The following is a 21,411-nucleotide window of genomic DNA, read 5'->3' as shown; positions in this document are numbered from 1 at the left end:
GCGTCTGCATAACGAATTTTTGAAACTTTCAAAAAGTTATCGAAATCCTTTCGATAAGTTATTGAAATTTTTCGATATAATCGGAACTTTTAGAGGTAAAAATATTTGAGCGTTTTTTTAACTTACGATATCTGTAATACTCGTTATGATTCAATATCTAACGATATTTTTTGATAACTTATGATAACTAGCGATATTTAAAAAAATAAAAAAGATACAAAAATTTGTCTGCAAAGTTATATTTCATTAGTTTTTTAATAAAATATTTATTAAACAACAAATGGTGTCTTTTGGCCTACCCTAGATGGCGTCCATTAGCATCAGGGCGTGACTTAACGTGTTTTTTTTGTTAAAAGAAAAAAAGTTTTAAAAAACATGCAAAATTAAATTAAAAGTTTATTAATTAAAGATCAATTAAAGTGACAAGTTTTGAAACAAGAAGCCAAATCAAGATCAATTGTTGAACCACCAGCAGCAGCCCCAGTTAATGAGTGTCTTGACCTAATTGGAGTGTGAGCAATTGGTATGCTAGTACCCAAATTGAGTTCCAGTTGCTGTTCCTTTAGCAGAAGATTTTTGAGTGCTACTTTGTTTTTTTTTAAACTCAGGTGATGCTGGTGGATCTTCAAGAACGATAAACTCTACTTCTTTTAAAGTCAAAATGTAGGTTCGAATGGCAACCTTGTCATAGTTTTGCTATTTGTACAGCAACTTTTCAACTTGAACTGATTGCAGCTTTGTACTCTTGTAAAACGCACGTGCACCACCAGCACTAAAAGCTCTTTCATCTGAAGATGAAATTCGAACAAACTTTGGTTTGATGTCTTCACTTTCGAATGCAATTTTAAAGCCATACTTTTTCTTAGTACATAGGTACGTCCCTTTGTATTTTTATTATTTAAAAAGTTATTAAAGTCACTTTTGTTTGAAGTCACAAACCAAAATCAAGACATTTAGAACATTGTAGATAATAGGTCAACAAAAAGTGTACAAAACATTATTCTGTTCAAGTTCTAACCGAAAGCTTAAGGCTGTAACAAAAGGTGTACTATTAAAGCCTTTTCTTTTTTCATGTTTTTAAGTACCAATGTTCACTTCAAATTGACGTATTCCAAACACGATTCATTTGTTTCTGTTGGTCGGCCTATATGGTAGACCTTATAACCTAAATTTAAATTATTTTTATATGCGTAATATTTGCTGATACATGCATGTTAAAGGCAAATATCTTTAAGTATGTCGCTACCACGTGTTGAGTGTTGGCTCAGTTACTTTAACTTTAATTAAGTGCTTTACTGCTTTTAGCCTTTTACTTAACAATAAATAAACTTTAATTAGCAATAAATAAAACCAAATGTTACTAATATCGTTAAAAATATCAATAATATTGTTCTCTCGTCATATTTCATTAAAGAAAACAAAATAAGGTATTTGATTTTTTTTCCACAATATCGTTTGAAACGATAACATTTATTTATCATTATCGAAATTCAATTTTGATTAGTTTTGAAATTCGTATCAGATTGAAATATTGATTAGTTTCGAGAGCTTAGTTTCGATACGCAGATGCTTATTTCAAACTGTTGTTTTCATGAAGCGAAACAGTGCTAAGTTAGTTTTGCCCGCTCTTTCCGTCTTCCATTCGTTCAATTGGGAAATTTTTTGCGGCAGCTGCTGAACTTCATAAAGGAAATTGCAAGATCCACCCCAGCATAACACGAGCACTAGCTGATTTAGCTGCTGGTAATATGTTGCCTTTATCATTTGTTGAAAATGAGGTTGTCGATTCACGCTACGTTGTAACAACGAGAAAGGCCATGTATAAAAAACTGATGAGCCAGAGTAAGCTGTTAATTGAAGACAAACTTTGTGCCACATTTCAGAAACTTGACAAGGCCAGTGTAACTGTAGATATCTGGACCAACCGTATTGTTTGTTGTTTTACGTAAGAGTCTCATTGTAAAACGAGTTCAATTTATTAATATATTATAATAATATTATTATACAAACATGCGATAAACACAAAGGAGAGATGATAGAGCACACCTTGTAGTAGAAGAGTTGCTCGAGTCCGTTGTTGTTTGACAGGTTACTCCAAGAGAGCAAGGCTTCGATAATCACGATATTTATACATATTCCCCAGGGGGACATTAATTGTTTTATACAAGCAGTCAATCCAAACGATTAACGTTTAAGATGATTTGATTAGCGCAACATTATTCACTCTTTCTCTGAAATCACAGTTCACTATATTGACGAATGGCATCTAAAAAAAATCTGAAATAGGTATTGATCTGGAGACAGGTGACCAGTTGTTTAACTGCATTTTAGAGAGATTAGTAACTTTTTCATACCTTACAATTTGTTATAAAGGGTGGACTTAATGGTTGTAGACAAATTGAGAATGTTATTTGCATGATGGCTTTTGTAATAGGTGCATCGAGGAAATTCTCGATCTTGAATGCAGATGACCACAATGTTAGATTTGGAAATAGGACTCGCTGGAATTCTCAATTGAATACAATAAGGTCACCTCTTAATATTCCCGAGGGAAAATAGAAAGAAGCCATAAGGTCATTGTCAGGCTCATCACTCGTGGCCTAAAGCACAAACTGACTCCTTTTCAATCTCAATACTGTAATTTTTTAGTAAATGACTGCTCTCTGTTATCAACAGACGACAATCAAAGCACGAGTCTTATTCATTGTACGTAACTGTTGTTGTAATCAATCCATGATTTAAACTTAAATGGTACTATCCAAAACAAATAGAACAGATTAAGAGTACTGTAGTATTGGAAACGCAGAAGTGTGTATCAACAAGCTGTTCGGCGTCTGCTGCTGCTGAGTCACATAAAATATTATTTATGACAAGCAGTCAATCAGACCTGCAACAAACCTGCAACAAACTGAATGACAAGCAGTCAATCTGCAACAAACCTGCAACAAACTGAATAAACATCCAAAGAGCCACCAGCCAAGAAGAGAAAATTATTCAGTTTCATTGACCATTCTCCACAGCCAACCCAGATGGACCATGAACATATGGATTACTGCAAGTAGTAACCCCTAGATTATGAAAGTGACCCTTGACCCGGATCCCAAAATTTATGCTGTCAATTCCCGCTTCATCTGCACTTATGGAGCGAATCTTCAGCAAGATTCAGCTGGCAAGATATTTCGGCCAGTAAGAACACGGTTGAGTCCAGAGAAGTTTGAAAGCCATGTGGTTTTTAATTGTAACAAGAGCATTTGTTAATATTATGTTAGGCATATCTGGATTTTGTGCAAGCATTTCCACTTTTTCCAGTTAAAACATGAATGAAATGGTTCAATTTGTGCAGTGTGTGCACTAGGAAATAGATAAGAAGAAAAATACACCATATGCTTTCTATTTAAAAACACTATATGCACTTATATTAACATAAATTGATGAGGAGGATATAATGATTTATAACAGTTTATTGTGCTATTGCATTTCTAATTTTATAGTCTGTTTGAAAACGCGATAAATGTAAAGAAAAGAAATTGCAATTATAACACTAGGCAACAAAAATTTGTTTCAATCTTTATCTCAATGTTTTTTTCATAACTTGACCATAGCAACTTTAATGGTGAAGTTCATTTTCATGTTGCTTTAGGCGTTTAGTTTACTTTGTATTCTTACATAGATTATTCAAGTGAATGATTTTTTTTTCTTTATTTTAACTATATAATGATAACTTTTCTTTCTTATTTTTTAACTAAAAAGATGTTTATTGGGGACCAAAAATGTTTTTTGTGGCTGTTGTAAATAAACATTGGAAGGATGGTTAAGAGGCACCAAGAAAAGGATGTCATTTGCATTCTTCCAGAATTTGGAGAGAGCCAGCAAATACCTAAATGACCGTTACTTTTCCATGGTGGACATTTAAGTTTATAAGATGGATGAGGACGAGAAGAAGTTTATCTATCTTAACATTCCATCTTTTATTGCACTGGTACCACATGATGAACATATGCCTATTCCAGTTCCAGCAAATGCAGATCAAGTCAACATGGAGAGATTCGATTAAGATTCGATTAGGAGCAAGAAGATGGAGCTTGGCAATCTGGTGAATCTCACTTTCCAAACCAACATAAACTTGACAGTTTAGTTAGATAATTGAATCTTCCAAAAGCTGGTACAGGACTTCTTGCATTTAGATTGAATGAATAGAAGCTATTGAAACCATATGTGAAAATTACCAAGTACCAAACGAATCATACATCCTATGCTCAGTACTTTACAGCCGACAAATCTCTCTGCTTCTGTTCAGATGTGTTGGGACTGTTTTAAGCAATTGGTATCTCACATCAACTTGACTAATGGTAGCTATTTATTGACAGCTCCACAAAGAGTGTAAAGACTATACTTCACAATGGAAATCAACATCCATTCTTACCAGTCTAACACAGTGTAAACTTATAAGAAGACAACAACAATGATAAGATTTTACTGCAAAATATTAACTATGATTAGTACAAGTGGGAGGTATGTGGAGATTTCAAGATGCTAAGTTTTCTTCTTGAACTGCAAGGAAGATTAACTAAGTATCCTTGTTTCTTGTGTTTGTAGGACAGCAAAGACACTGTAAATCAATATCTCCGAAAAGAATGGACTGAAAGAAAAGATTTGCAATCAGGGGTCTTCAATGTGAAAAATGTTGCTTAAGTATATGTGAAAAAAATTTTCTGCCTCCACTCCACATAAAATTGGGCTTGATCAAACACTTTGTTAAGGCACTGGAATACAGTGGCAATACATTTAAGGAGATCACATTTTGTTTCCTAAACTATCAGATGGCAAAATTATAACTGTGTTTACTACACCACAGGTAAAACAGATGTTTTCATTGGAAGGTCTTCAAAACAAAATGGCAGAGAAAGAAAAAAGAGACTTGGTTGCATTAAAGCATGCTGTTTCTGATTTTCTGGGAAACAACTTGTAATTGAATTGCGTGAAGAAACTATTTACGGCGGATTTGATTGACGTAGTTTATTTGATATGTTGTAAATATAGTTTAAGCGGTTTATTTTATGAGCATATTTGAGGTTCTTTGTATAGTATAAATTGAAGGAAAACTTTTTGTAAAGGGAATTTTAAGGAGAAGAGAAAATGTAGAACTGAAACGTTGTGTTCGCTGCGAGAAAACTACACAACTAGAGTGAAAACTATAGGGAACTGGTTGTTGAACTACTTGACAGTTATCGGGGGTTAGGCTGCTGAATGTCACCCAAACTGCACTATTTACACTCTCATCTTGACTTTTTCTGTCCAAATGTAGGAGCTTGCAAATATTTATCTAGAAAAATCAAATTTTCAAATGAAACCAAACTTTCATGAAAATTTGTTGCCCAGTGTAATTACATGTCTAGTAATTGAATAAACACAATTACATGTGGCGAGCTGCTTACAAATGCTGTTTACAAAAAACCACGTCTATTAAAAAAACATCAGAAAGTAAAAAAAAACAACTGATGTTTAGCTCATAAAATTTGGTGCAAGAGCATTTGGCACGATGTTCTTTTCAGCGATGAAAAAAACATTAATATTGATTTAGGAAAAAACCAAGTAATGCTAAAAAGAACGCTACATGAAAAAAGCATCCAGACTGTTCTATATGTAGAACAAAGCAAGGTAGAGACAGCATAGGCACCTGGGCCTGCATGAACTATGAAGGTGTTGGTTGCTTCTAACTTATTGATGGAAGTTTGGATTCTCAAAGATGTTTAGACATATTGGATAATTTGTTAGACCACAATCTTGGTAAAATTGAAATAAAAGATCTGGACCAAGCTGAAAAAAGAAGTAACAAAATTACTAAATGTTATAAAAAATATTACTCAGAATTTAGTGAATTCCATGCCAAATCGGATCAATTAATGCTTAAAAGTTATAGGATTGACAAAAAAATATTTTTTTTTTTTTTTTTTTTATTTTTTTTTGTGTTTTGGTAAAATTTTTTTTATGGTTTGTTAATTTTTTACTTGGGGTTTGTTTATTTTGGCCACATTTTTTTTGATACATATGAACACTTATTTTTATTTCAAAGTTTTTTTTTATTTATTTATTATTATTTTATAATAAATTTATGTTGTGATTATTTAATTTATTTAAAGAAAAAAAAAATTTAAGAAAAAATCTGTTTTAATTTTTAAAATATTTATTTTCAAACTTATATTTATACTACAATAATATGATGAACTGTTATTAATAACCAATACTGTTATTAAAAAACTAACTAAAATACCAACTTTAGAATTTATTAAATATTGAAATAAGTAAACTAAATAGATACAAAGATACATTTAAATGTATACATAAATACATAAAAACTTTTTAGCACCATCCAGGTGAACTTTAAGATGCTTCCTAAGTTTGCTGAAGTTGCTTAGAGAGAACACTGAACAGCTAGCCACAAGAATCAGCATTCTGAGAGAGGTAGTCATTTTGTGGAAACAGGTTGGATTTAATGACAACACTTTCCCTGTCACTGAGCAGACCATCAAGAGCATACTGTTAAGACCAGATTTTCTAAGATGGTCAAGAAGTACCACAACTTAAAAATGCTTAAAACACTGAATTTATCTTTTGATGGAGGGCAGTTTCCAGTTTTCTATTTACAAGATCAACATTTATCTTAATTAAAAGTGATACAGAAAAGGATGATGAGACCTAGAAGGAAAATGTAAAGTTTCTGAAACAATGCATAAAGGGAAACATGTTCAAGATGAAAAAAGTGACAAAAAATTTTAGCAATATTTTCACAGGGAAAGGAGAAGCTGAAGAAAACAGCAGAGGCCCAAAGCAGGAAAAAAAGAAAAAGAAAGAAGAGGATAACCACATGAATAGAGCTATAGTTGTCAAACTCAGATAGTGACAACCAGACAGAGTCTGACAAACAATTTTTTTCCTTTAACAAAGGTCCAAAAGAAACAGAAGATGATTCCAAATGATTTCTTTTCAGCTAGAAATTGTAGATGAATTCAAGTTGAAGTCAAATGATGCACTTCAGATTATTACTGTTGTTATATGTTACCCCTGGAGAACTTTGTAAAAGAGCAGTCCTATCTTATGTTTTTTATGCTGCAGATCACAAAGAAAGAACTAGGAGGCTTGTGAAAAATGGATAGAAAGTCTTTTACCAAATTCTTGTCAGCCAACGCGCAGTTTTAAACGCCAACACCAACCACCACATCAAGCTTATCCAAGATGAGAGGACACAAAACGAAGACAGGCTTCAAGATATTCTTCAGATATTGCATAATGTTACTTTAAATATAAATTTCTATCTTAGTAACTTTTAAATACAATCAGTTGTAAATTTATAAGTCTATATTCTCTAGGTGATTATTCTCAGAGGATGAATTTACTTTATATTTACTTTTGAAAATAGTGAACTATAAAACTTTGTGAAACTTGCCTAATTACTATATTTGGCTTTATTTTCCAATAAACTTTTCACCTGATTTTACATAACATAAAAAAGTTTAAAATCCCCCTAATGTTCAGTCCTATTTTTGTAAGAATACAAAAATAGGATTATATTATAGTTATTATAGTTGGCCATGGATATAACCCATTTTAAAGATGCGGAATTTGTAAAATATGGTAAGGGTCTGCGTCTCGGAATCGTTTTCTCGAAATGAACCGGGAAATGCGTAACGAGACGAGAAATTTCCCGGAAAAAAATAACGAGACAAAGGAAACGATTATCCCGGAATAAAGTTATAAATCGGGACATAAATTTTTTCTCGGAATTTAAAAACTGTGTCCCGGATAATTATGAAACGTTACGAGACAGCAATTATATTAACAAGATATCTAACGCGCGCTTTCGCAGTGAAGAAAGTTTTTTGCCAACCAAGTTTGTTTTGCCAGCCAGAAATGACGCAATCATAAAAACAAAGCTAAACAAGGACTTATTAATTGTCCAGTTTAAATAAAGCGGGTTTAAAAACTTTAAAATCTTGCTTCCCTTTTTCTTACGGAATTTTTTTGAAGTTAGACATCTAGTTAATATATATCATTGAGACATAGATATTTATATCTATTTCCCTCAATTATATATTAATGCCATATCCATGCCATGACGATTCGATACGTGGCATAACGATACGAGACATTCTATTAAGATACGTGACAAAACAAGACATGTCACAACGATTCGAGACATACGAGACATTCCGAACGCGTGGATTAAGGATGAACAAGTTAAATCCTTGATTATTAATGGGCAGTTGGGCAGATTTGGTTACATTTGGCTGCCAAGACAACTTGGCAGTAACATTAAGGGCCAGACTTGGCCTTTTCATAAGTGTTTTCACAAGTGTACACATAAACACATAAGTGTTTTCACAAATTTTCATACGTGTTTCCGTAATTGTATGGCTGGCAGAATAAATTTGCTGTTAAAAAATGCAAATCATTCACAACAAAAACAATAACAATTAAAAAGTTTTTCAATAACCAAAAAGTTTAAACATATATTATAACTCTTTTTATATATTAGTGAAATTTAATGCTAAAAGCATCAAAGTGTCTTTCTTGGACCATCTGTGCACTAAAGCAGGTAAAAATATTTGATATTTTTTGATAATAAAAGAAAAACAGAGACATCAAATAATATAAGGCATACCAATTTTGAATGTTATGCATATTTTAATTAAAAAAAAATAATTTTGTGAAATTAGTGAGTTACTAAATTAGTATAGTAAAGTTGAACTGTCGTTAGTTGAATTGCCCTAACTTTTTAGGGCCCGCGTAACATAGTTTCATTTTTCGGGAAATGGCAAGGCTATACCAGTACTCTCTGGAGAGTGGGCACGTCAACATTTTGCTCCTGGATTTTAATTTATTCTTTAAATTTTTAGTGAGACTTTTACATCCGGCGCTGTCTGAGTATAGTCAAAGTCAAGTTGTCAATCAGTCTGCAAGATGCCACGAAGCAAAGGTCATATCTGGAAATTTTATGAGGAGCAAAAAACAGACGAAACCCATGATGACCGTGGTATAAGCCAGGCCAATGGTAGGTGCAAGCTTTGTGGCAATATTTACAAGGTCAATGATGGTAACACATCTGGCATGCATAAGCATCTACTTCGTGTCCATCCTCGTGAGTTTAAAGAGCTGGAGAAACACAAAGCCGTCCACAAGAGAGATTCTGATTTAGCCTCCTTAGACGAACTTGAAAATATCTATAATGAAGATGAGACTAATGAGCCACAAAGAGGTGAGTTAAAAGTGTAAAATGAAGTTGCTTGTAGCAACTTTATTTTAAAAAGATATTACAATGATTTTTTTAAACTCTTTATTGAAATAAACGTTTTTGTGTATTGTCTTTTTAATCCCAAAAGAAAAAACCTCTTTTTATAACTTATTTTAATAAGTTAATACTCAATTTATACCCCAAATTAATAAATTAGCAATAAGTACCGCACAAATTTTTTTTTTTACCTCAGCATAACGATACTTAGCAATACTAAACTATTTTAAGATTTTTTCCAGGCGAAAAATTTCCTCAAGTTCTCAACCGCTCCATTAAGAAAAAAAGACTTTCCATGCCTGATTGTCTTATTGAGCGCAAGTCAAGCCAGGCAAGACTGAGTCAGCGTCTGAAGTACAAATCCAGAGATCCAAAGCAACTTTGAGGCTACTTGGAAGTTATGAAACTTCTGGCAAGGATGAATCTTCCATTCAGCTTTGTTGAGGCAAAACCTTTCAAGGAGTTTATGCACTACTTAGATCCAAAGCTGAAAATCAAGGCTGCCACAACTTATTCTAGATACAAGCTGTCTTTGTTGTATGACAATGTCAAGACGGCTGTGGATAAAGTTTTGGAAACTGATCTACTAAAAAGTCCGGGAATGGCTCTGAGCACGGACATTTGGACTTCAAGGAACTTTGATCCATACAAATCATTGTCTGTTCGTTACATTGACAAGGAGTGGACCCTGAACAAGTTTGTCGTTTCTGTCAGTCCGTTCAGTGAGAGGCACACAGCAAACAACATCGCCAAAAAGATCGACAAGTAAGTTAAATTACAAAATGTACTTATTTACATGAGTTAAGTTAATTGTGTTCAACAGTTTGCACGTTTATAATCAGTGCAGAGGAAAGTTAGTTATTTTAGTGTTTGTATTAGACATAAATTACCATACTGTGACAATACTAGACATTTCAGTTTGCCGTAATTTTTTGTTACTTTTTTTAGGGTTGTTGCCGATCTACCTGCATCAGGAGCTGTTTCAGTTGTCGTAACTCATGACAATGCTGCCAATGTCAAAGCTGCAATTCCAAAGTGCACCTTTATTGATGAGTCTTTGCTTTGTGTGGACCATACCTTGAATTTGGCCATCAAGGACACTGTCAATGCCACCACAACAGTAGATCATGCAATCACTTGTGCTCAAAGGCTAGCAGAAAAGACACACAAGAGTCATTTGGCGAATGAAAGAATAAAGGCCGAAATTGCAGCTATGAACAGGGACATTCGTCTTTCCATGGAAACCGATTCAAAGGAAAATGTTACAGAGTTAGTCTACAAAAAGTTCATCACTGCCAACAACACTCGCTGGAATTCTACATACATGTGTGTACAGAGTGTCTTTGACATGAAAGAACCTCTTTTGGCAATAAAAGCAAGGCCAGGCATTGACCCAGCAGATGTTGCATCTCTTGTCCCCTCTGAATTGAAGTTTAAAATCTTTGAGGAACTGTTGCCTACTCTCAAACTTTTGGCAAAGACATCTGAGAGACTTAGTGCAGATAAAAAGCCAACTCTACACATCGTTGTTGGTGGTCTCCACAATTTACAGCACCACATCAACAGGGTTGAATTGATCAAGGATGATTTGTCAGACACAAGCAAATCTTTTTTAAGAACTTTTTCAGCCAAGCTGATAAAAGGTTTAAAGCTGATAAAAGGTTTCCCAATGCTGGCGCTCATACCATGTTTCTTGGTGTTGGTCATCTCCTTAATCCTTACTACAAGGGTGTAGCATCCAAAAAATTTGGAACCTATGATAAAACCTACAAGTACTTGGTTGAAAACCACACCAATCATCGTGAATGGCTCAACAAAATCATGGATCAACCAACGGCCACTGCAAACTTGGAGGAGGAAACAGATTCGTTGGCTCAAGACGTGATTGAATTTCATTCTCAACACACAGCAATTTTGGACAAGTCCGACATTGCCAAGGAATGGGATGTCTACAAGAATATGCATCCCTGGCCAATGAAAGAGGCCCAGGAAAATGTTCTTGGGTTTTGGAAAAAACATGAAATGACTTTACCTCTTTTGGCTGAAGCAGCACGGCGTTACCTGGCAATTCCAGCATCTTCGGCCACTTCCGAGAGGGCCTTCTCTGCAGGAGGAAACATAGTCTCTTACAAAAGGACCAAGCTTCAGCCGGAAAATGTTGAAAAGTTGCTCTATATCCAACAGAACTATGACTTTGTTCAAATCAAGTCCTGGAAACTGACCTCAGAAGATGACAAAGATCCTGGTAGGGCATTCACAAAAATTCTAAAGAGAGATCTTAACTTTATTTTTGCCTTTAGTAAAATCTTAAATTTTGCCACATCCATTTATTGCTTCTATGTTTCTTGTTTTAACTTTAAACTTTTAAATTCTTTTCAAACTGAAATTTTGCTCAGTTTAAAAAAATTTTGTAATTTTCCTTCCAGATTTGTTGCCTCAAGAGAGTGATCAAGCCAATGTTGTTGAATCAGATGATGTGGTTGAGATTCAGCCTAATCCAAGACTGCCAAGTCAGCCGATGTCACGAGCAAGTACGGCCTCCTCTAGAATCTCTACTGCTACAACATCTCATGTACCATGTATTACGCCATTAATCACCAGTTCAAGGAGTTCTGCTCCAGCTCCTTTTGCTGGACCATCCAAAGCTCCAACTGATGCACCTTCAACTAGTGACACAAGTAAATGAATTGTTTGACAAAGTTTGTAATTAAAAACTTTTATTTATTGCCAATAAAATTTAGTTAATGTGCATTACAGTACAGCAATCACAAATAAAATAAATGAAACACATGCAAATTTTCATTTCAATTTTTATTTATCTTGTTAAGCCTCGGTAAATAGTTTAATTACGATAAAGTAACCAAAACAGTTGTAATGGCCGAGCCCCCCAGCAGAATACTAAATTTCACATTAAGGATTAACTAGTATGTCTCGTTATGTCCCGTTAAAAAGATGTAAATTCCGGGAAATTGTGAAGCTTCTATTTTGTCCGGGACATCTTGTCTCGTCTCGGTATCGTCCCGGATTTCGAGTGAAAATTGAAAATTGTCCCGATATTTATCGCTAATCGGGACAAAGCTTTTAGGATCGTCTCGTCTCGTCTCGATTTAAAAAAATAACGAGATGCAGACCCTTAAAATATGGCACAAGCACTGATCTCAAAATATAACTGGATAGCATATTCAATTACCTTTTTCAAAAAAAATTGAAGCCAAAATTGGCCTCCCAAGATGGCGGCGATCGGAGCTCTTAGCGGTGATCTATGTACATTTTATAAGGCTTTTTACAGAAATATTAATGAAAATAAATAGAGTTTTGAAAGAAAAACTAGACTATAAAATAAATTTTTAATGACTTTAACGAAATGAAATGATTTCTAAAAAAAATCAGATGATTAAAGTAATTATTTTGACACTAAGGTACAAAATATTCGATATACTTTACGATTAAATAATATTTATGCATAATCTATGTACCTTTTAGTTCTTAGTTACCCAATGCAGTGTGCTAGAAGGTTAATAGCATGACTGTATGGTAAGCGGCAGTGGTGTCTACTTACAATTTTGACAAATTTTATATTTTCAATTTTTGTAGCAAGATACCAGATATGTACATGCTGCATGAACTATTAGCTGAGTGCTGTGAGTACACACAACTCAGGGGTTCCTTCTAGGATTGTTTAATACATATATGTAATTAATGGATATAGTATTTAATAAAAATATTAAGTACAAAATATTATTTTCTAATATATGTTATTTTACTTATATATTATTCGTTGTAATATTTCAGCTCTCAATAATTGAGTCAATTGTTTTTCAATTGTTATTCAAAACAAATCATTAAGGGAATGTTTTGATGATATATATTTTGTATGTTATCAAACATCAACATTATGCATCTTATCAAAAAATTTTTGATACGTAAATTTACAATAAACTATCTGCATTAAATGTTGGAATGCATTAGTACTTTCTTATCATTTCAAACAAACCAGTTTTTTAAAATTCAAAGACAGAGGAGGTTTAATTAAACCAACTAAAAGTGTTGCTATCATATGCAAAGAAACTGAAAGATGTTTCCAAAGGTTGCTTGCCTCAATAAATGGCCACCTTCCAAATGAAATAGGAATTCAAAATGGCATTTCTAGTGCTGTTTTGAAATCAGTAGATTGCTCAAATTATTTAATGAACAAACTTCTCATATGTTTGACTCAGCTATAACTGATAACCATTTATTTGCACTGATTAAACTGATTTCAAAAAACTATGCAAAAATATATCTTTATCACCTGGGTAAAAAACAAACTGCCAAAATAACTGGAAAAAAGCTTAGGAAGCAGTTAACAAAACTTATCCTATTTAAAAACCAATCAAAATATTTTTAAGATATGATATGATATGATATGATATATATATATATATATATATATATATATATATATATATATATATATATATATATATATATATATATATATATATATATATATATATAAATATAATAACTCTAGAAGGAACCTCTAAGTTGTGTGTAATCACAGAGCTCAGCTAATAGTTCAAGCAGCATTTATAATTTTTTTAGTGCCTATATGATGAACTAATGCCTAAAAAACATTTTATCTTAAAAATAAAATCAGCTGCCTACCATGCTGTTGTGTTATTAACCTTCTAGCACACAGCATTGGTTAGTTAAGAACTAAAAAGTACATAAATTATATAACAAATGCTAACTATTTGAAACTTGAGATTTCTGCATAAGCAAACTAATACTTTTTCTTTACTTTTATTAAACAAACTAAATTTAAGCAAATTAAAATTAAAATTTGTACTTAGTTTTATTGAGAATTTTTATTTTATTATATTTATTCTAAAAAACGAAAAACAGAAAGTTAATATAGAGCAACTTATTGTAAGAATATGTTTTGTTAAATAAAAAAATATTTATATTTGAAATTTATGTAAATATGTAATATTCCGTTATTTTTATGAAAAAAATCTTATCTTAAACAAAAAAACTAGATTTTTATTAGAAGATTACATATTTATCAATATTTGAGCTTAAGATATAAAACTTGATTATCATCAGTTTTTTAATTTTCATATCACCACTCCTTAATTCCGCCGCCATCTTGGGAGGCCAAAACTGTCTTCAAAAAATTTATTCATATACGCTATCCAGTTATATTTTGAGATCAGTGGGCACAAGGTTGCCGCATATGCAAAGTGCGCTACATTACTATGAGTATGGAAACTTAACAAGATTATGAAAAATTAACTTATTGTAAGACGCATCATCCTTCAACAAAATTTACTGCTGTTACTTATACCCCTGTTGGTAAGTTCTTCGACAAAAATACATTTAAATGATTTATTACCAACAATTTTTAAACCATAGTTACGTTAAGTTATTAGTTTCTATTTATTTGAAAATGCTTTTTTTATGAACATAATTAGAAAAAGTGTTTGCTAATTTTAATACCACTGTGATATGTTTCAAACGGTTATCTATTGTGATATAATCACGTAACTAATTTAAACCACTGCATTTCCTTCTTTAATCCGATAAAGAAAAGGGCATAGATTAATATTTTTTACTGTTAAAAATTCATAGCTTGTATTGTTTAAGTAGACTAAATGTAAACTTAATAAGCTCTAATGTCTTTGGGTTTCTTTTTTAAACCAAAAAACACATAAAGGTATTTGATTGTTGATTGCTTTCTGACATTATAAACTACAGTGTCAGCAATTTTGGCATATTATTTTGGTAGAATGAAAAAAACAGTTAAGATTTCTAAAACAGAAAAATAAAGGTTTCTATTGATCTGTTAACTTTGTGGCTTTGAAAGATTGATTTAAAGTCTTACAAAAAATTCTTAATTCTGTGTAATAAAATTTTTTTGCTTGTATATCAGTATTTAATTAGAAATGTATCAATACTCCATAAATATGAATTTGAAATAACATCAAAATATTTTTTAATGTACTTTGAATTCTTATGGCTAAATTGAGAATGAATGAATTCTTAATTAAATGAGAGTATTAGGAATTGCTAATAATTTAACAAATATCATCATCAAGCTCACTTAACAGCATTTTAAATAATTGTAGTTTTAAAATTCATGTACACTGGGTTAAAATGCTTTGTTAATATTATATTGCCAATGTGTAAAAAAAACATAGTTTTGCCAATCTGATACTGCAATATTTTTTGAATAGGATATTAGAATAGTATATTGTTCAAATATAGATTAGTATGTTAGACAAGTATATTTTTTAGATACAAATTAAATTAATATAGGATTTGATAGGTTTTTGTAGTAAATGATGTACCTAAATGCAAATCAATTGAACTAAATGTTATTGTGCAGCTTATTGAAGTTAAAATTGAATTTGTTATGAAAAGGGCTGTAGAAAATATTGCCCATTTTCACTTTTTGTCAAGATTTATAGGGATATCTGCTACATTTTACCCAGTTTAAAAATTCCATACTGAACAACAATTACAAGTTGCTTAGATATGCTGTATGAAACAACAAAAGAAGAAAAAATGCAAATCATATATCCAATGTCAAATATCACTAGCTAGTTGGTATTAATTTTTGGAATTTATGATGACAGATTTCTATTTTTTTCCAAAAGTTAGTCAGCCCCAGTCAAATATTGTAGATGCACCCATAAGCATCACAATATTTTTTTTTGCCAATTTTTGACTTAAGTATGATTCACCTGGAGCTCTTAGTACTTAAAAACTCAGCAAGTTATGGATGAGAGCATTGTTGCTAGAGAACTCAATATTTTTTTATTCAAACTGCGTACAAAATGTTGAGGACTGCATTGTGTTTGCAGTGTCATCATTTGTCAAAAAGAAACATTTGAAAATGTTTGTTTTGATGTAAATGTGAGGGAATGCAAATGGCATCACTTATTTGTGGTTTTAATTTTAATGTTTAGTATTTATGCTTACTGCATTTTAGTTTGGCTTATACTTTGAAAAAATTTGAATACTGAGAACTATTTTCTTTTTTGGTGTCTGTTTTTTTGTTAAAAACCAAAAAATTATTTAAAAGGAAAAGGTTATTAGAGTTTTCACCGGTTCAAATTGTCACAGAGTTCATTTGTGTACAATAATTAAAAACAATATTGCCTCAGCATAGGTTTCACTCATTTCACTCAGTTTTTTGTACAAAGTAGCAATTTTGACTGTTAACTACACTGATATGTAAAATCTATTTGTTAAATTTAATCATATTAGAAAGTGAATTTGTTTGTGTACATGATATGCCAATGAGTAACAGTGAGTTGACCTGCCAGAGAGTAGCAATGTCTGTAAATGTTTCTTGATATTGAATTTGATTTTATTTTGTGAAATTTTGAATTACTTCATTGTTTCTTCAAATGTTTCAATCTGAAAAATTTCAAGTTTAAATTTAAGTAATGGTGTATAAGTTAAAATGATTTTACATTCTTTGTATTTAATTATAATTCAGTTAAAGAATATTTTTCACCATTTATTGATTTACTTAGATTGTCTTTTATTATTATTTAGAGTCTTTCAATTCCCCTTTCCCCTAAAATTTTTTAAAATTTAATATTATTGATAATTCCTCTAATTTCTAGTTCTCCTCTCATTTGATTTTTTTAGATAATTATTTGAATAAAAGACTTATACAGTTTCTTACTTATTCAGTTTTTACTTATTCAGTTTTTACTCATGAAGGAGTCATTTAGTTCTCCTCTGATTTAATTCTTTTAAATAATTTATTCACCTATTATGCATTTTTTATTTCATTAATAACTATGAAATACTGTTCTTTTTTCCAGATGCAGAACAGCATAAAGATGGTAAGGAAATTAGTGTCAAACTATCTTTTGAATAAAATACTTTTAGTTATAATAAACTATGTAAAATTAAAAAGAAGTTGAAAAAAGTTTATAAAGATTTTAACACCATCTTTTAAGACCTGTAAAAACCTCAAGCAAAACTCTGACAAAATCATGAAGTCTAAAGCAGTTGTAACAGGCTTTATTGGATATCTAATATCTAATCTTACTTAATTAGAAAGTGTTAATTTCAGATATTTGCATCTTTTAAAAAATAGAATATCCTGACCTCTACAAAGCATTTTCTTATTCTGACCTCTACAAAGCATTTTCTTATTCTGATCTCTACAAAGCATTATCTATTTTTATAATATCTTTGAATTTTAGAACATCCAAAGATTTTATAAAAACAAGGCCATTGTAAAATATTTTTGTGAGTTTTATGATGTAATAACACTCTGAATATTAAGCTGAATTTTTTCTAAACATTTTTCTGTTGTAAATTATTTTATCAACTCTTTTTGTATTTAACATTTGTATCTCAGTTTTATTCTGGGCTATCTTTAATTATTTTTTAATGCAATTCATCATGATTTTAAAAACCTGTTTATTTGCAAGTTTCTTTATTTAACATCTACAATAATCTGCCATCATATTTTTATTCCATTGAAATTATGATGGATGATAATTATTTATTTGTAGTCAGGTCATATCAGAGGGGGGGCTACTGGGGCCATATGACAAGTGTCTCATGGTACACAGGGACCTCTAAATCCTTAAAGCATAAAAACTTTAAATATACTATAAATCCTAACTTATGCATCAGTACTATGATTCAGTACTATTCTAATATTATTATTATCATTATTATTTATGGGAAAATAAGCTATTTATTATTTATTTGATTCTTTAAAAGTTATTTATGGTGAAGATGAGTATTAGTTGTTTATTTATTATTAATGTGACTAACGTTCATAAATATAGTATTAATTTATATTTAGTTACAACTAACTATTATCTTTAAAATTAATCTGATAGGAAATAGTTATTTTGATACTTTTCCTGTATTTCTTGTTTTTGTCATAATTGAGTGCATTGTAAATTGCCTGTAAAAGGATAAGAATTGACCTTAATAGAACTCAATTGTCTAGATAAAATCAGTTGTTATAGTGTAAGATTATTTTGTTTGTGTGTTATAAAATAGTGATACCTATTTATTTACAGTTTCTGTTTGTTTTATCTTTAACTTGATTAACTGACTCAACAAGATAGTTTTTGAAAGTGATGCAAGTAAGTGGAAGAAGAAAATATTAAAAGATGAAGTTGTCAAGAAAATGAGAAGCATAAAATCATTTATTTGTTTGTTGCTCAGTATTTACATGCAATTAAGAATTCCTTAAAGAACATGGAATCTCTCAAACTCATGGCAGATGCTCAAGATCAGTTTCAATCAATTCAAAAGTATATGTCAAAGTTTGAATGTGTTATGTTGTCAACTTTGTGGCTGAAACTTCTTACAATGATCCATGAACCAATCTTGTCATTAAAGTGCTGGATACTAAACTTAATGTAGCAAGAAATGATATTGATTGTCTGATAAAACACATTCAACTTATTCATGTACAGTGGGATATAATTCTACTGGAAGAGAATCTAGTATCTTAGAATGAGGGCATTTTGCCTGATTTCTCTCACAGCAGACATTTATCAATACAAACTAAGGCAGAACAGCACTACAAAGTGAAAGTATTCATTACTGTTATTGACTTAATTCGGTTTGGGTTTCAGTATCAATTCAACTCCCTGACACAAATCTGCACCTATTTTGATTTCAATGGCAATTACTCTAAGTAATGAAGACCTCCTCTCAGTTTTGTAAAAGATACTCCAATCACATTTCAAGAGTGTGAGGAACTAATCTTTATGAAACAGATATACTCTGCAAACTTCAAATTAGCCTGTAAGTCTCACTCCTTTTATTCTTCTCCACATGTGTGTTGTATTGCACATATTTCTTACTTTTCCTGTAAAATTCTTTCAGAGTTTTAAAACAAGTTATAGATAAAAACAAATTAAAGATATAAAAATTGTTATTTCTGTTGTTGTCATTATTTTTTTATTATTAGTATTCTTCTTCTTCTTCTTCTTCTTCTTCTTCTTCTATTATTGTTATTATTATTAATTTTATTGTTATTAATTTTATTATTATTAATTTTGTTGTTAATAATTTTATTATTATTTAATTTATTTTTATTTTATTATTTTTGATTTTATTAATTTTATCATTAATTTTATTGTTATTAATTTTATTATTAATTTTATTATTACTAATTTTATTATTAATTTTTTCAAAAAAAATTCACTATTTCTATTACTTTTTTTGTCTTTGATAATAATGAATGAGATTTAAATAAAGTAATTTAATTTTTTGTTTAACTGGCAGGAATTTTTTTAATTTTATACAATTTTTAATTTAAATGTTTACTTTATAAATTAAAGACTTAAATACATTTATATGGTAAATATTGTATATGGTAAATAAATATTGTAAATGGTAAACTCAAATGAAATTAGAAAAGTTCTTTGCACATATTTTTGAGTATGGTCAATATTTTGTTTAAATCTGAACATTTTCTTTTATTAAGGTGTTTGTATTTATGAAGTGTGTTGCTAAACAACAAAATCAGTATTATTGAATGATAAGTTCCTATTCATAATGAACTGCTAGTATTCTTCTTTTAGGATAAACCACGTTAAAACACCAATGGATACAATGGATAATGTTTTTAAATCAACATTTTCATCATTATTTACAGAGATTAGGAAAGACTGGATCATATATATGATGAATGCATTAAAAATGTTTCATGAAATTTTTTTAACTTGACCAGGAAAAATAACTGGTTTTTCATATTTAAAAATAAAATTGAATTAAAAGGTTGCTATCATAGTATGTAATTTTGAAATGTCAATTTAAAAAGTTTTTTCTTGTGCAAATAAAGTTTAAGTAAAGATTTATTTTATAAATATAATTTTCAGATAAATCACATGGGTATGAGAAAGTATTAAAAAACTTTTGGTATAATTGAAATAAAAAATTTAACATTTAAAAAGTCTATTGTAAATTAAACATTATAAATCTTAGAACATTCTTGTGACACACCAGGTTTAATGGGTAACCAGGTTTAAACAACTGTTAAACAAAGCATATGTTGATTCATGTTCAAAGAGACTGATTTTATTGATTAAAGAGAAGGGTGTTTTGATTGAACACTTTCTATTTTTTATTGATGCAATTATTGTTGTTCTTGTATTTTTAATAAAGTTTGTTTTTCCTTGTCATTCTCTTGTGGTTAGCATATTAGCTGGCTTAAAATTAAATTACATTCAAATATGCAATTTTACTGAAAAAAAACATTTAGTTAGAAATTGCTGAATTTTTTATGAAAACTTTATTCATATATATTTTCTGCAGTTAATATTATTCTACTTGTCTCTTATATTTATAAGAAATTATCAACAATTTTACATTTTTATATCATCAACTGTGAGTGCATTCAGTTTGATTCACCCTTATATTTGCATCACAGTTGAGATCCTGAACTGAATTTAATTTAAATAAAGTTTACAGAACCTAATACTGAAATTGATGCAATACATTAGATATTTTTTCTATAATTCTCAATCAAATGTTTGCTGCTTGAAAATTATTGAAAACATTGTCATACATTTAACTTAATTATTTAGAGTATATTAGGCGATAAATATTTTTTATCTAGGAATCAATGCAAAAGTAGTGATTATTTTAAAAGATAAAGTGGCATCAGAATGGAAAAAAAAACGGAAGTGGCACTGGTTTTAATTATGTGGATGCTGTTATTGATCAAATAGATCATGATGTGGATGTTAAGCAAAAAGGTCATGATGATTTGACAAGACAAGAGAAAAGTCTGAAACTGATTTGACAAGAGAAACTGATTTGACAAGAGAAAAGTCTGAAACTGATTACAGAACTTGTATCCAGAATTCTCTGAAATATATGGGAAGGAAGGATGTTTTACAAGATATTACCTACTTGGGTGAGTTCTTTGTTGTTTCTGTTTGTTTTTCTTCATATAATTTTAAGTTAAGAATTTAAAGAAAACCCATTTTAAAAATACTATTATTATTACTATTATTATTATTAGCATTATTATTTTTATTTTTATTACTTTTATAAATGTTATTAACCTTTTTTTTTGCTATTTTTTTTTTATTGTTGTCATTTTTATCATTTTTTTTACTATTATTGATATTTTTATT

At 30.4% G+C, this 21,411-nt stretch overlaps 1 protein-coding gene and 1 long non-coding RNA gene across 9 annotated transcripts in view; both read left to right on the top strand.

Moving 5' to 3' along the window:
- Nucleotides 1–10,831: 10,831 nt before the first annotated feature.
- Nucleotides 10,832–11,972, top strand: LOC149894091 (uncharacterized). The gene is made up of 2 exons (XM_090077060.1): nt 10,832–11,531; nt 11,713–11,972. The coding sequence occupies exons 1-2, from the start codon at nt 10,973–10,975 to the stop codon at nt 11,970–11,972; spliced, it is 819 nt and encodes a 272-aa protein (XP_089933186.1). The 5' UTR covers nt 10,832–10,972.
- Nucleotides 11,973–14,436: 2,464 nt separating this feature from the next.
- Nucleotides 14,437–21,411, top strand: part of LOC149894090 (uncharacterized) — an 18,794-nt gene continuing 11,819 nt past the window's right edge. For 2 of the 8 annotated variants that reach the window (XR_016446408.1, XR_016446405.1), the window contains exons 1-3: nt 14,442–14,623; nt 17,110–17,130; nt 20,889–21,188. This is a non-coding gene — a long non-coding RNA (uncharacterized LOC149894090). The other 6 variants (XR_016446386.1, XR_016446396.1, XR_016446381.1 and 3 more) reach the window with 5 other exon arrangements.

This window comes from Hydra viridissima, unplaced genomic scaffold (genome assembly GCF_058129835.1).
Source record: "Hydra viridissima isolate aposymbiotic clone 2 unplaced genomic scaffold, HvirCarnegie_v1 scaffold_1, whole genome shotgun sequence".
In the NCBI taxonomy this organism is placed as follows: Eukaryota; Metazoa; Cnidaria; class Hydrozoa; order Anthoathecata; family Hydridae; genus Hydra; species Hydra viridissima.
This window is presented reverse-complemented; position numbering and strand designations above follow the sequence as displayed.

Coding starts and splice junctions, on each gene's coding strand:
- LOC149894091 (XM_090077060.1), top strand. CDS start 10,973: ATGTTTCTTGGTGTTGGTCATCTCCTTAATCCTTACTACAAGGGTGTA. Junction 11,532..11,712: donor AGAAGATGACAAAGATCCTG/GTAGGGCATTCA, acceptor TTTTCCTTCCAG/ATTTGTTGCCTCAAGAGAGT.